The following is a 16,508-nucleotide window of genomic DNA, read 5'->3' as shown; positions in this document are numbered from 1 at the left end:
GCCTCGGCAACAACAAGCATTTACCCGCATTATGCAATTACAGACTGCCATCCTAGTATCCCATCTATATGAAAAAGTAGCTTTCGGAAATGTGATTTATAATGATTTATGACAAAAGTATCATTTCCAAATTTTTGTCTCCATATAAATTTAATTAGATATCTATCTAGAAACTCCTGGTTGGTTATGCATTCTTTCTTGTTTTGCTGTTTTGCTTCCTTCCACATCCTTTTGGCATGATTCATTGTTGTCTTCATCACGGGGTGTACAAAATGCAGACACAATCAGGTGGTAAAATCGTTCTCTTCCAATTTTGTTATAGACTTTCCAACAGTCAGATATGACTGTTTTCCCCAGCAAAATATATTTGTTTATTATTGGAAGGAAGGTTTTGACCCTTTGGTTTGGTAAGGTCACCAAGAAACCCTTCTTATTGTGGTGTCATAGCTGCTGAAAACCTAGAGCAGTTTGATGATTCTCCTGATGTTGTGTTTCCTTCAATTGAAGAGAGACTGGTCTATTCTGATTTGCCAGGGATTCCTAACGAAATACTCCTGGCAAATTTCTCTGATAAGGTTTTTCCAGTCTGTGTATACGTGTTCCGAAACAATACCACATTCCCTTTGCATGTTCTTCAGAATGCCCGTAAATAATCTCCAAGTTGGATCCAGCAGAAAAGGATCCTGTGTGCAAGGAGGCCCACTGTCTGCACTGTGTTTTAGTGCATCTCCACGAGAAACAATCCTTGATATATGCTCTTTGTTTCAGTACACGTGTGTACAAGGTTTACTCCTTATTACGGTTGATAGCAGTTTCTTCTCCTGACAATAAGAGATAGTCTGCTCTGGTGTTTGCATTTCTTTTTCTAAAGAGCATAAATTCATCCCTGTGCCTGCCATTATCTTTGAAACTAATTTGTTATTTTTTTCATTCAATTTCTTCCAAATTGAAAGTCGTCTACTTCCATTTCAATAGCTCTTTTTCATTGGCTGATGAAATGCTTAGCCATTTAATTGAAATAACAGCCAAAAAAAAAAAATACTTTCCATCAACTAATAAATAATTTAAAAATTACATTTTTTTTAATACAAAAAAATTAAAAATGTTGCTTTAATGTTTCAAAATTTGAACAACACTTGGCTTACTCCAGTGATTGCCGGTTGAGCCTGAGCCATGATGACATAAAATCCTGAGTCAGATACTGCAAGAGTACCCTTGGTGTTTTTTGAATGAAAAAAAAAAAACAAAACAAAAAAAAACTACTTGATCAAATTACATGATTTTTGGAATATTTCATCTTTGTTACATACTTTTCTGTATTTTCTTTACTTTTGATTTCCGTCACAAGTGGCAATCTGAATAAGTACCCCAATCTTCAAGTTTTTTCTGCGCTAGTGTACCAGCTAAAGACTTACTGGTGCTAATAGCAGAGAGGGATAGAGATTCGTTCATGTGTATGAGTGGTGCTCGACTTATGTTTTTTCTTAGTTTCGTCTTTTTTAAAAAAAATTTCAGCAGATAATTTTTGATTACCAGATCATCAAAAAAAAAAAAAAAAAAAAGCATCCAAACAGCATAACATTAATGCAGGAGTGTCTCAGGGTTCGATCCTTGGACTACTATTATTCCTGATATTTATTAACGATCTCCCTGATAATATTGTATCCGAGATGGGCATTTTTGCTGATGATACAATGTTCTATAACATGCATGAGGGAAGAACAGATGTAAAAAGTCTAAGACAATGGCAGAATCGTTAGAAAATGACCTCCAGACTAGTAGAGTGAGGCTATAAATAGATGGTAACATTTAATGCTAATAAGACTAAGCTGCTCTCCTTTAACAATTACAAGAAGCCTCTCCAACCACTGATATCCATAACAAATAAACCCTACTAAAAAATTCTTTCTTCGAACTCCTCAGTCTAACATTCACGGGCAATATACATTGAGGAGATTGCAAAGGCTGCTGCAAGAAAGGTGGGTTTCCTCTATTGAGCTAGAAAATTACTCACACCTGAGTATCCTACAAGGCCACCATTCGACCACGCATGGAATATTGTTGCCACATTTGTGCTGGTGCATCTACTACTAGTCTCTCACTTGGATAGGGTTCAAAAATGAGTCTTCAATCTAATAGATTCCACTTTGTCAACTAAGCTCCAACCCCTGTCCCATCGCTTCAATGTTGCGTCTTTGTGTCTGTTTTACAAATATTTTAATGGAATGTACTCTGATGAACTCGTTGCACTTCTGCCACTTCGACGTACATATCCCCAACAAACCCACTTAGCAACAAAATCATACCCCTTCACTGTTGAGGTTCCTAAATGCCAGAAAGCTTTCTACTCTAATAATAGTTTCTCCCCTCAAACAGCTAGACTTTGAAATTCCCTTCCTGCTTACTGCTTCCCTAACTGTACTGATATGCAGAAATTTAAATGTAATATAAACCAACATGTTGTTAATCTTTCCTAGGCATGGTCCCAAATAGTAGCCCCTTGCGTCCACATGGCAATATGCCTTGTTATGGGTGAACATGAGTAAAAAATAACAAAAAAAAAAAAAAAAGAAAGAAAAAAGTCAATATTTAAATATTTGTAGGGGTGCTCAGTTTCCAATGCAACATTCTAGTAATTCGATCACCCATTTTAGAATCACTGGATGTTTCAAAGCAAAATTTCTCGAATTTAGCCTTTTTTTCTTTTAAAAGCAGTTTGGCCTTTTTATAAAGTTTCACTTGAAATTTGACCAGTTCCAATTATTTTATGTACATATTTATGGTTACCTTCAAGTTTTGCCACCTGACATTTACAAAAGTTTTGTGGAAACAAATTTTTTTCTTTTTTTTATTTCGAATTTTTAAAAATGTAATGACTCCTTTATAGATAACTTGTTATTCTTTACTTAATGTTTACATGGTGCCCGGAAGATTCGTCCACAGAAGATTTCTCCATTTTTACTAGGTAGGAAAATTGAGCCATTATAGAATAAATATCGATTGAAAACACATTTTATTGCCGTTCTGGAAGGAGAAATTGTTTTTAAAAGCGACATCTCCCACCCCCATAATATTTAAAAATATATTTGTACTTATTTACTGTTATTTTAAAGAAGATAAAATCGATTCTTCGAAGTGTTCGTTTTCTACCTAGCTGGATAAATTTTTAGTGTTTAAACTTATTTTAAAGCGTTTATTCGGTTTAAGAAAGAAACTACACCTCCCCATAATCTTAAAAAAATATTTTTACTTATTTACTGTTGTTTTAAAAAGATAAAATCAATTTTTCGAAGTGTTTTTAATACTCAAAAAAATTGTTATAAATCAGAAAATGTAATACCTAAACACTAGAAATATAAACTAATTGTACCCGGGCACACATTGCTGTGGCTCAGTTCTAAAAATCACCCCTTCTCAGGTGCATGGTATCATAAAAAACCTAGACACCTCGAAAGCATGTGCACCTGATCTCATCCCAGCTGTACTATTAAAAAAATGCTCCGCTAAGGTTGCTCCAGTTTTCTCCAAACTTTACAACAAACGCCTTAACGAATCTTGCTTTCCTGACTGCTGGAAAACTGCTTCTGTGGTAGCAGTTTACAAAAATTCTGGTGAAAGAACTGACCCATTAAATTATCACTCCATTAGCCTCGTCTCGCTTTTCGCCAAAATATTTGAGTCCATAATTAATCAAGCTCTAGTCCATCACCTTACAGCTTCTAAACTTCTCACCGACCATCAATATGGATTTAGGCAAGCCGGTTCCACAGCAGATATCCTAACTGTAATATCTGAATGTATATACCATTCATTGAACAAAGCAGGTGAGGGTAGAGTGGTAGCCCTCGATATATCTAACGTTTTTGACAGGGTATGGCACAGTGCTCTTCTAAGGAAAATCAGATCATATGGTATCACTGGAAGAATACATAACGTAATTAAATCCTTCCTAAGTAAGAGAAGAATCCAGGTTTTCCTTGACTGTCATGCATCTAAACAATATGATATAAATGCAGGAGTACCTCAGGGGTCTATCCTGGAACCTTTATTATTTCTGATATTCATAAATGACCTCCCTGATAAAATTGTCTCTGAGATGGGTATATTTGCTGATGACAACACACTCTCTAACAGGCACGAGGGGAAAACAAATGAACACATATCTAAGGAAATGGTAGAAACACTAGAGGAAGACCTCCAATCTGTAGGGAAAGGGGACAAAAATGGTCACATTCAATGCTGCCAAGACTAAACTTGTTTAATAATTACAAGAAACCTTCTCTATCACCAATAGCAATAACTGAAAGTACTTCCTTTAAACTTCTCGGCCGAACGTTCACAGGGAACATAAGTTGGAACAGATACATTGAGAGCATTGCCAAGGCCACTGCGAAGAAGGTGGGTTCTCTCTACCATGCTAGAAAGCTACTTAAAGAGAAACAGAAAGAAACATAGAGCTTGAATAGTTGGTGGCCTCATCCTTCCTGTTGCCACTTACATGCCCTTGCCCTAACTCTTGTGAACACTACATTTTGTTATGTTGTCCAGGTTGTCTGCTTTCTCTGACTTATCTGCAAAATTATATTTAAATATAGACAATTTAAACCTACGCATATACATCAGGCTATAAACACAGATTGTCTAATCTTCCACACATCTCATGTTTGACACTTGACCCTGAATGATGATTCAGTAGTGTCAAATGTGAAACACGAAATGCATGGAAAATAATTGTTTAATACCCAATTTAAGTTTCAAGCTATAGCAGTACCCCTTCCTTCACTGTTAATAGAATTATTATTTTCTTTACTTTCTTAATCCTTGCCAATAATTTTATTAATTTGATTTCTTTTCAGGTTCCACAAAAGAAAGAAGAGACCGTGCTTGTCAGTAGAGGTAATGTATAAAGTTGTTTCATAACAAAACAAAGTCACATTTTTCTTAATTCAGTCCTCGCTTTGGGTAAATTCTGTTTTTTGTTGTTTTTACTTTTGTGAAATTGTGTTTTTATAAGAAAAATGCAATAAAATATGCTATAATTATTAAAACAAGATCTGAAGTTTAATGGCATAGCAATACATAATATACTTTGGATAAATACAGATTTCAAGGGGATTCTGCTAAAATAGTCATATTTTAAAAAAATAAAGCACTTTAAGTCTTCAAAATACCATATTTAAAAATTATATTCATTTTGAAATCAATATACGATAGAACTCTAGAATACAGCATTAAAAATTAGTAACAAAATATAGTACAGTATATAATACACATGTATACAATCAAATAACATTATAACTAACACTGTAAGGCGGGGCAAATACCGTAATAAGGGTCCGGAAAACATTATATTCTACATTGTAAACTGAAAAAAGTATCCTAGGGCCACTGTATTCCATGGTTGTACTGTACTTCCATATGAATTAATAAATAAATGATAATCTACATAATATATTTTAAGAGTTTTAAGCAAATAATGTGATAAAAATGTTAACACTATGAAACAGAAAATTCTGTAAGTTTCCTGTGCTTATGCAAAATATTGACCATGCTGAAATAATAATATATTTAGAAACTTGTTCTTAACATAGAGAGAGGGCATTATTTAATTATTTGGTACTTTCACCAAACAATTTAATAAACAAAAGATATCGTAAAAATTTATCCATTTCTTTTGAACATATGCCAGTTGGACATAAAGTTAATTGTAAAAACAATATCCTAAAACATTATAATAGCTAGGAAATTATGATCATTTTATCTAAAATTTTGATACAAAACTGAGATCTGCTTAATTAAAAAATAAGTGTTTTTTTTTTCTGCCAAGTTTTTTAACATGTTGACATGTAATCACTTGAAAAAAGTAGAATCTCAATTTTAGCAATTTAGAAACTCATTATTAGGAGGGGTTTTGTTAAATATTCTGTTCTTACACCATCTTCTTGCATGCCCACAATGATTTACAGTTATTTATGAAAAACATTAAAGAGCATTTTGTCAATTAATGCAAATCAGCTTTGTTTTAAAAGAGAAATAAACCGTTAATTGTGTCACAATTTTTAATCATTAGAGAAAAGATATTTAGAAATATCTACTTATGTACTCCTAATGTATTTTTATGTTTGCAAAAATACATGTGGACATTACAGTAACTTAAAAATACATGTGGACATTACAGTAACTTAAAAATACATGTGGACATTACAGTAACTTAAAAATACATGTGGACATTATAATAACTTAAAAATAAAAAAAGCAACACATCTCTAATTAAATATTTAGAAATCAAAAAACATTGAAATCAGAATTAGTAATTGTATTTAAATTGTGAAAAATTTGGAATCATCCCATCACTAGTAGAGACTGATGCTTTGTGTTTAGAATGAATGGCTGTGGAAACTAGAGACTAAGCAGGATGGCATCTAGAATAAGAAAAAACATATATGGAAACTTTTCTGGATTTTACAAAGAAATAAAACATTTTTTTTTCAGGCTGAATTAATGCAAGTGACAGACAAGAAAAATTCTACCATAAAACAGATTTTAAGAATCATATTTTTCAGAAACGGCCTACCAAAAACTCTGGTATCCAACAATGTTTAAAAGTTTTGTAATGAAGATTTTAGTTTTTATGATTGGAAAAATAAGGGATGACACTGCTATATCACTTTTATTTGTTTTTGTTTTTTAATTTTCATATTTTTTCTTTTGTTCAATTTACTCCACATTTTTATTTTTGTTTTTAATAAAAATATTTCTGTATTGATGTCATTTTCTTCAAATCTTTCTACAATTTTATTTTTTAATTTGTATGCTGTTTGAAAATGGTTCATTTTTTAAAGAAATTTATCCAAATCTTTCCAAATGATGAGCATTTTTCCATTTTTATTTCATGTTCACATTTGCAATATCAACATTTGTTTATCTTTTTTTTTTTTAATATGTATTTTCATTATTTTTGATTCGGTGTAGTACATTATACATACCTACAATTAACCTAAATTGAATTAAGTCATCTTCAATTTTCTGTTCTATTTTTTGAAACTTGCAATATTTACTTGCATTTTATAGACAATGTACATATTTTATGATTGGTTTGTCAATTTCTTGTTTCATTAGCATTTCTTTTATCCATGACCAACATTTTAGTCTCATATTTTTTCTAAGAAAATCTGACTTATTTTTTAAAAGTCAGATTTTTCATGCTAGAGATTTTTATTAATTATCACCTTATATCCAGCTGTAGCCCAAAATAAATTGCTTATTATATCTTATTCTCCCATTTCTTTGTTGTCTTTAACGTTTTAGTTCTTGCATTCGCAGCAAAACATCAGTCATATATAGAAATACAGAATCCTCAAGAGACAATTGAAATCCTATCAGTAATGCAAGTTTTGTAAAGTGAAAGGTTAGCACTGTTTAGTGGTTAGTCTAGTTTCATCTACCTTAGCAATTCTTAAAAAGAGATCCATATATATGCTAATTTAGCAGATTAATCTACAAAAAGTTCATGCATGAAGAAAATGAAAACTTTTACAACTTTAGAATATATCTTTAATTTTTTTTTAATCCAGAGTTGCTCAGTTATTTAAGACTTTCAATAATGCATCCCTTCTCATTGAAATCTACTCAGTAACAATTTTTGCTTATAAAATATTTATCTCAATGAAAAACCTCTTTCCAATTTACTTGACTAATATCAACAAATGAAGCCAACTTGAAGTCACCTTCAATCATCTTTTGTATTCAGTGAAGGTCACAGTTGCATTGAGTGTATTATGGCAGAAAAAGAGCCAAAAAATAGCATCAGCAGTTTTTGGTCTTCTTACAAAGCAAACACGCTCTCCGTTGTTTTGTAGCAGTCATAAATGATGATTTATTTCTTCTCTTGGAGAAATGTCCCTTCCCTGTTATGCAATTTGGCCACTCACTAACTAATCAGTTTGCTGTATGCATTGATTTTATTAGTCCCCTGAAGAACGACTTTAGTCTCTTTGGAAATAACAATCAGTTAGCAGACAGATCCCTGAAAGCAATAAGGAAAGATGTCTCTTTTCTTTCTCCTGATCTTGTTCATTGAATCTTCATTTGAAGATAACTGTTGGACAGACTCTTGGTAGCCAAAGAATTTTCTAACTTTTCATTACCTCACTCAGACACTGCCCAATTTTCTTCAACATATACTAAACATTATAGGTAACTAAATAAACCCTTTCTTCATTGCTTATTGTTAATATATTGGAGTTAGTCTTAACATCACTATTCTGCTAGATCTACAGCAGATGTGCTTACAGTTATATCTCATAGGATTAGTGAATCTCTCGACGGAGCCAACCTTTCTAGGGTAATTGCTCTTGACATATCTAAGGCCTTTCATAGAGTATGGCATGAAGGTTTACTTCACAAGATCTCTAGCTATGGTATAGCTTGAAATGTCTTCTCAATTATTAAATCATTTCTCTCTGACAGGTTCATAAGAGTAGTAGTTGATAGGCAAAAATCAGAAGCTCACAGTATTAATGCTGAAGTCCCTCAAGGGTCCATCCTGGGCCCAACTCTTTTCCTGATCTACATTAATGATCTTCCAAATCACATCCTTACATCATTAATAGACATTTATGCTGATGACACTACCACGACCAAGTTCTCTCCGATTCTCTTTCCTCTGATCTTGAGCAGGTGGTACAATGGGGAAAGGAGTGGTTGGTTATTTTTAATGCATCTAAAACCAAGCTTCTCTCTTTACATCATCAACATTCTGATCCCCATCTGGCATCAGTTGAAATGAATGGCTCTTGTCTTGAGGAGGCCTCAAGTTTTGACAAGCTTCTAAGCTTGACCTTTACTCCTGATCTGAAACCGAACAGGTACATCAAACCTGTTGCCAAGGCCGCTGAAAAAATGGTCGGATCCTTCTATCGATTCTGTAGATATCTCACTGCTGATGCAATTCTCTATCTATATAAAAGCCAGGTACGTCCAAGGATGAAATACTGTTGCCACATCTGGGCAGGAGCTGCTAGAAAGGACGTCCTGCCTTGATAGAGTTCAAAATAGACTTTGTAGCCTCATAAGAGATATCCTTTTCTCTTCCCTGCAACCTCTATCTCACAGAAGAGATGTTGCGAGAATTTGTCTCTGCTGTATTGTTATTTTCATGGAAAGTGTTCGACTGAGCTTCAGTCTATGGTCCCCCCACCCCAGCCAATCTTTCACAAGAAACACTCGTCTAGCTGAAAACACTATCAATAATTCCCCCCACTCTTTATCTGTGCCTAAACCTAAACGTAGATTCCATGAACAAAGCTTCTTTCTTAGAACTGCACGCCTGTGGAATTGTCTTCCGTTTTCCTGCTTTCCAGCTGACTACAATATGGTTGTCTTCAAGTCTAACGTAAACAAGTTCTTGATGAGCTGTCCCACTTGTTAACAAATTTACCGAATTTCCATTACTAACGATTACTATATTGTCCAATTTCTACTGTACACTCTTTAACCCTTATCCTTGAGTGGCCTCTTGGCCTTGATAAGTGTTGATGCCTATGTAAAAAAAAAAAACAAAACAAAAAAAAAACAATCGTTTCGCCATAGTTTGGACACAACAAAAATACTCTAAGGAGAGTTTTCTTAATATTCAGTTTAAATGATTATTTCATCTATCAACATAGAGGAGGTGTAGAGGTGCTTTTAAACATGTTTATTGGTTTCTTATGTTTACTTAAACAATGTTTTATTTCTCCTTTTTTACAGGAATCCCAGGTCTTGTCAAAGGCTTTTTAGAGGATTTCTGTGAGGTGAGTGATCTTTTTTGTATATACGTTATCATCAAATTTAAGAAAGAGGCTATTTTTCCCAGTTCATTCAAAATAAGGACATATATAATTTCTAACTGTTAACAAAATTATGAAGAAATTGGATAGGATGTTTTCCCAGTCAAAAATATTGAACGTTTACTCTCCCTTCTCTTTTTTCTCCTTCCTTCATTTTGCTCTTCACAACACTCACTAAAAATGAATACCTGACATGGTCTAAATTTATCAGATCAACTTTTCAATCTGCTCCTTAGGAAGGTAAGTTCTCTCACTTTTTATCTCAACCAGAATCCATCAATCCAAAACTCATTTGCATATGTAAACTCTCATAACTAACTAGCAAAATTCTGTCAGCAATACACTCAATCTTTATGTTGAATATGGCCATCTGTGTGGAATTTCAAACAGAACTCCTTTTTTTATCATTCCATCAACCATGATATGGCAGAAGTCTTAAATAAATCATAATTTTATTCTTAGTATTGCTCATACGCAACCTTTAATCTTCAAAACTGACCGTCACTTAAAACTGATTATTACTTAACACTTATATCTATTGTGCCACAGCTCCAACATACATATTCCTGAAATATTTTCTGAAAAAAGTCAGAGATTACATCAGCTGAATCATTGTGAAAAAAATATTTAACAATAGTTTAAATAATCCAATACACATTATAATTAATTGTGTTATAAAGTATATAGCTATGGCTACAACTTCCTGTGAAGCTAGTCGTGTTTTACGTGGACAGTTTCGCAGGAGGTTATCTGCTTCTCGCTACTCAACATGGTGTCAGTAGGATTTTTCTCTTTGGAACTACGCATATACACTCAATGAACACTCTCAATACATGTTTGGCGAAACCCACCCTCCAGAATCTAGTTTTACTTACACCCTCGTCTCTGTATGGAAGAGACATTCATTATATTCATCAATCAACATGGCATATGCAATTAAATCACCAGCAAAAATGGAAATGGACAGTGATTTGTGAGAAAACATGGCTCCTTTTAAACTAACATGGGAGACCTATGCGACCATGACAGAAATTGGAGAAAAAGCAGCAAACATACAGGTAGGCACACTTAAGGAATGCAAATCTACAAAATGTCTGTAGAGGAACGAGCAGACACAAAAAATTTTTGGAAAGACTGACAGAGTACTTTGAACTCAGACCGAACATCATATAACAACGGTATATGTTTAATTCCTGTACACAGGAACAGAGCAAAAAATTTTACGCATATTTGTTCAAACTAAAATACTTAATCAAAATGTGTGACTACGGTGCCCTTGAGGATGAGCTACTGCATGACCGAATAGTAACAGACACCAGTAATAATAATGTTCAGGCCAGACTCTTCAGTGAATCTGGACTCACCCTATACCAGACGATAGACATTTGCAGGAGCTGAACAACAGCTCATCACACTGAACAACTCAACAGAAACTAGCCACTACACCAAAAGAGATAAGAAAAAGCCACGAGAATTCATAAAAGACTGTAAATTTTGTGGACAGAGCCATGACAGAGAAAAGTGTCAGGCTTATGGACTCATGTGTGCTATCTGTTTAAAGCACAACCATATTGCCAGAGTATGCTAATCACAAGTGAAGCCTACCCCATCACAACGGCCAAATAAAGCCTCAACACAACGAACTGCAAAATTGTGCTACATGGAAACAGAAGCAGTCAGCAGTTATGAAAGCATCTATACTCTGAGAAGTCCACAGATCGCAAACACTATCAGGCAGACGTTTGCGTATTCACCCTGGGAGACAGCACAAAAACCTTATGCAAATTCCAAATCGACACTGGAGCCAGCTGCTGACTATAAACACATTACTAAAGTGTAGCTACAACCGTCTCTCACAAAGTTAAAGCTGTAGGACAACTCTATACCTTTAGGTTCAATAACACTCCACTGTGAAGTGAAGGGAATATAAAAAAAGGTCACCTGCCAAGTTAGACCCGAGATGATCATCAGGGCACACAGACCTCACCTGGGCATTCAATACACACTGAACACAGCCCACAACATAATGCTCTGGCCATGAAAGCATGCAGAGATCACTGAAGTAGTCCGAAGGTGTGAAACCTGTCAACTGACCCAACCTCAGCAACAGCAACAACCTCTGATGACCCACCCAATACCAGTACACCCCTGGCAGTTTGTGGCCAGTGACTGCTTTGAACTAAACAGCAAAGACTTTGTGGCATTGGTTGAAATATACTCAGATTTTGTCGAGGTCGGCCTGCTCCCAGACCTAAGTGGGAACTCCCTCGTCAAAGTGCTCTAACCCATCTTCGCTGCACATGGCGCACCAGTAGCAATGATGACTAACAACACGACCAGCAGTGACTTCCGTAGATTTCTTGAATCATGGGATATCGAACATATAACTTCTAGTCCTCACCACCATCAATCGAATGGACGTGCCGAAACGGCAGTGAAGTTGATTACAGGCGTGATAAAGAAATCAACAAAGGAAGGCACGAATATGTGGAAAGCCATACTGGAATGACATAATGCTACCACACCTAGTATGCACAGCTCACCTGCAAAACACACCCCAAGTGCAAGATACAGAGGTACAAGATAGCCTCATAAAAAAAAAAAAACAACAAATGGCAAAAACATATTATGACCATCATACCAAGCCACTACCCAATCTCACCATAGGACAGCCTGTAAGGATGAAATGCTACCCACAAAGCCCTACCAGCAACTGGGAATCGGGCACGGTCATTAGTAAAGTAGCACCATGCAATTATGGGGTCGAAGTAAATGGAAGATGTTATAGAAGAAACAGAACCCACACCCGTCAACCAACCACTCTCTCAACTGGTGTACACTCTATACCACAACATGCCCCACACCACCGCCATCTGAAACAAGGAGCCATCAGGTAAACCCAGGACTACAACGATCCTCAACACATGAGAAACAATTTTGTAGGTCTCGCCACATGATCAAACTCTCTGCACAACTGAGACTACACACTCTAACACACACACATACTATAACACACTACACATTTCGTTCAGTTAAACCAATAACCAATGGGGAAATAAGGGGAATATTATGAAGTATGTAGCTATGGTTATAATGAAGTATGTAACTATGGCTACAACCTCTTGCAAAACTGTGCATGTGAAAACGCGACTAGCTTTGCAGGCCACCAATTCTGGGAATAAAGCTGCAGCATTTTTATAAGCCAATAACAGCTTCATGTTCTTTCTGCTTCTTGCAAACTAATTTGGTGTTCATCCGTTGTATAGAATTCAAATTGCCATCTCTGAATCATTTTTATAGAAGGAAGGACGACAACATATGAGATGCAGTTAAAGGATATGAGCTCCATTTTTTATTCTTCTGAAAAACCCGCCTAAACAGAAGTGATTCTATATTTAAAACTCTTTTCCTTAGAAAGTTCGCTAAGGGGAGGTAACTGTTCATACTAGCAAGTACCTCTTCTTTCAATAATTTGATAAAAAAATAGAAAAAAGGAAAATCGTTATAAACCGATGAGACAAAATCAAAGATAAATAAGAAAAGTCAATCAGTAATTGCTTCATCTCTAAATCTTTTTTGGGGTGATAATACATCCAGATCTGGTTGTTGTATAGTTGTCTGAGTCTATTACCCCATAGGGTATTTGTTTAACAGGTGACTGTTGCCTTTATGTGCTGTATTTCTATGAACAGTCTCTGGCAGGCTCTTGAGAAACCTCAGTGGAGTACACCTCTGGACGTGATGTGCTTCTGGAGGGGTCTACTCTTAGGTGCTGATGATTTCGATGCAGAGTTCTTCAGGAAGGGGTCTGTACTTTCTATGACCTTGGTTCTCGACCCATTTGTGTGACAAGTGCAGGAGACCACTCGTCTGCTTCTTTATCTAACACACGTACAAATTGTCCGATGTGCAGTCTGGGCAGATCTTTTGCATGTTGATCATTGTACATCTTCTGATTTTCTTGCTATTATCTTCTTGTTAGCGTTCTGGTTGGTGCATTTGACTGGGATGTTTCCAGCTAGCTTCCTTTGGTATAGGAGTTCCCCTGGTGATGGAATGGCATGATCTAGAGGAGTCGAACGCATGCAGAGTAATACCATGTTCAAGTCACAACCACTTGAATTAGCTTTTTTGAATGCAGATTTCGCTGCCTGGACACAGCACTCTGCGAAGCCATTTGACTGCGGAAACCTGGGCGAAGACGTGTGATGTTCTAAGCTCGATTCTTTTGCGAATTGCTTGAAATAAATAGTGTGGACACCATTGCCACATATCACTCTCTCTGGAATTCCTTGTTCTCCAAATATTTGCTTTGTATGTTTGATGACTTTATGACTGGAGAACTCTTTTAGCAATCTCACAAATGGGAACTTGGAATAATAGTCCACAATGAGCATAAAGTTGAAACCGTCAATGTGAAATAAGTTAGTGGCCACTATCTGCCATGGCCTCACCAGAATCTCGTGGGGCATCAGGGGTTCAGCACTCTGCGCTTTTTGGTGCTTTTTGCTGCTGCTGACAAATGGTACATTGTTGTACCATGTTGTCTATGTCTTTGTTAATGTTATGCCAAAAAACACAACTTTTTGCTCGGAGTTTACATTTCTCCATCCCCTGGTATCTATAATGTATTTTCTGTAATACCTCTTGTTGCATTGATTTGGGTATTATTATTTGGTTTGATTTTAATAATATGCTATTTTTGATGAACAGTTCATCCCGATAAGGCCAATAAGGTCTCATGTTTTTGTCCACTTCTCTGAGAGTGTCAGGCCAACCTCTTAAAATAATCACTCTCAATTCACATAGTGTGGTATCCTCATTTGTTGCTTGGTTTAACTGAGCCAGTTTTGGGGTTGAAAATTGAACAAAGTCTACCCTCAGGTCCAAGTCAATATCTTCTTTAGCTTTTTAGCCTTGAGAATCCATTCACCAGTGCCATATCTTTCCCAGGGTGATATACGATTGTCATGTCATATTCCTGCAAACGTAACAGCATGCATTGAAGGCAAGGTGGAGCTGTAACCAAATTTTTTAAGTTGATCATTTCCTGAGGCTTATGAATATTTCCAGCTGGAATGCATTTCCATAGATGTAAGTCCGGAATCGTTCACAGCCAGAAACAACTGCAAGGAGCTCCCGCTCTATGTTGGCATAGTGTTGATCAGTCTCTGTTAAAGATTTGGATGCAAATGCTATGCGTTTACCTTCTTGAAGGAGAGCGGCACCAAGTCCTCTACTTGATGCATCGACCCTGATAACAGTTTGCTTTGAAGGGTCAAAGTATGACAGCAACATATCTTTGGAAATGAGATCCTTGACTTGCTGGAGGGATCTCTGGTGATTTTCAGTCCACTGGTACTCCACTTCTTTTTTAGGAGATCTCTTAAAGGTGCTGTGAGATCTGACAGGTGTGGAATGAAAGGTGCCATATATGTGATGATTCCCAGCACCCTCTGCAGGTCAGTGGTGTTCAATGGACTAGGTAACATTTTTATTTCTGCTACCTTGCTGGGATCAGGGTGCATACCATTTTGATCATAAATTGCGCCAAAAAATGGATTTGTTTCTCATTGATGGCACACTTTTCACGGTTGAAACAAAGTCCTTCCTTCTGTGCAATTCTCATTATGAAGGATTTTGTCATGCTCTTCTTGGGTTTCTCCAAAGACAATGACATCATCGATCAGCCCTAGAGTTCCAGAACACTTTTCCAGAATCATGTCCATCTTCTGGATAAACACATCCTGAAACATCACCAGACCAAAAGGCATACGTTGGAAACAAAATCTTCCAAAAGGGGAGTTGAAGGTACTCAACAGTTGTGAGTCTGTCGCAAGTTTGATGGACCACTATCCATTTTTGGCATCCAATTTGGAAAAATATTTGGCACCAGAGAGTTTATGTGCAAGTTCTTCCATTGTAGGGGTCTTGTAATGGCATCTCATGATGGCCTTATTTAAATCTTTCAGATCTAAACACAGGCAGAGTTTTCCATTGCCTTTACGCACATAGACCAACCTGCTGACCTATTCTGTAGGCTTGGTTACTTTTCGTATAACACCTTGTTCTCCAACTCGGTCTGGATTTCTTCCCTCATATGTATGGGACATTTCCTCAGTGCATGTATAACAGGGTGGTTGTCTGGTTTCAGGACAATATGATATTCACCCTCAAAATTGCTGATATTTTCAAAACGGTCTGGGTACATATTTACCAGATCCTGTGTTGATCTTATTGAGACTGGAGTTTCCTGGATCACACAGTGTTGACTTACCAGTTTAAGATCTCTGGTTGAAGCTAGTCCTATGATAGTAGGCCCTTCAGTTGTCACAACAAAGAACTTGAGGTCTTCCGTTTTCCTGTGTGAACAAGCTATTTTAATGGATCCATGCTGTGTAATGTGAGAACCATTATATGCTGTTAAACAGTTGGTTCATCCTTTGTTGCACCGGGAAGTAGCTCTCCTGCTGCACTTATCAGGTGTGGGAACATCTTCCGGAAAGTATGTAATGGAAGTATGTTGTCTTTGGCTTTCAGAAAATGGGTGCCTGGGAGGTTGGGAAGCTTAATTACAAGGTTTGTGAAAATCTCTGTTCGATTGTTGCTTTGTTCTTGGATAGAGTCAAAAGACATTTGTTCAAACTTGTTAAACATCCCTTCATTGTCCCTATGATT

The 16,508-nt window shown here is 36.1% G+C and overlaps 1 protein-coding gene across 4 annotated transcripts in view; it reads left to right on the top strand.

The window, feature by feature from the left end:
* Positions 1–16,508, top strand: part of LOC145254571 (uncharacterized) — a 257,538-nt gene that overhangs the window by 176,559 nt on the left and 64,471 nt on the right. For all 4 annotated transcript variants that reach the window (XM_080113179.1, XM_080113178.1, XM_080113177.1 and 1 more), the window contains exons 2-3: positions 4,857–4,896; positions 9,751–9,794. In XM_080113179.1, the coding sequence (XP_079969305.1) occupies positions 4,857–4,896; positions 9,751–9,794 (84 nt within the window). The remainder of the gene's footprint in view (positions 1–4,856; positions 4,897–9,750; positions 9,795–16,508) is intronic.

The sequence above is a fragment of the Euprymna scolopes genome, chromosome 30 (genome assembly GCF_053919585.1).
Source record: "Euprymna scolopes isolate OS-2025 chromosome 30, ASM5391958v1, whole genome shotgun sequence".
Classification (NCBI taxonomy): Eukaryota; Metazoa; Mollusca; class Cephalopoda; order Sepiida; family Sepiolidae; genus Euprymna; species Euprymna scolopes.
This window is presented reverse-complemented; position numbering and strand designations above follow the sequence as displayed.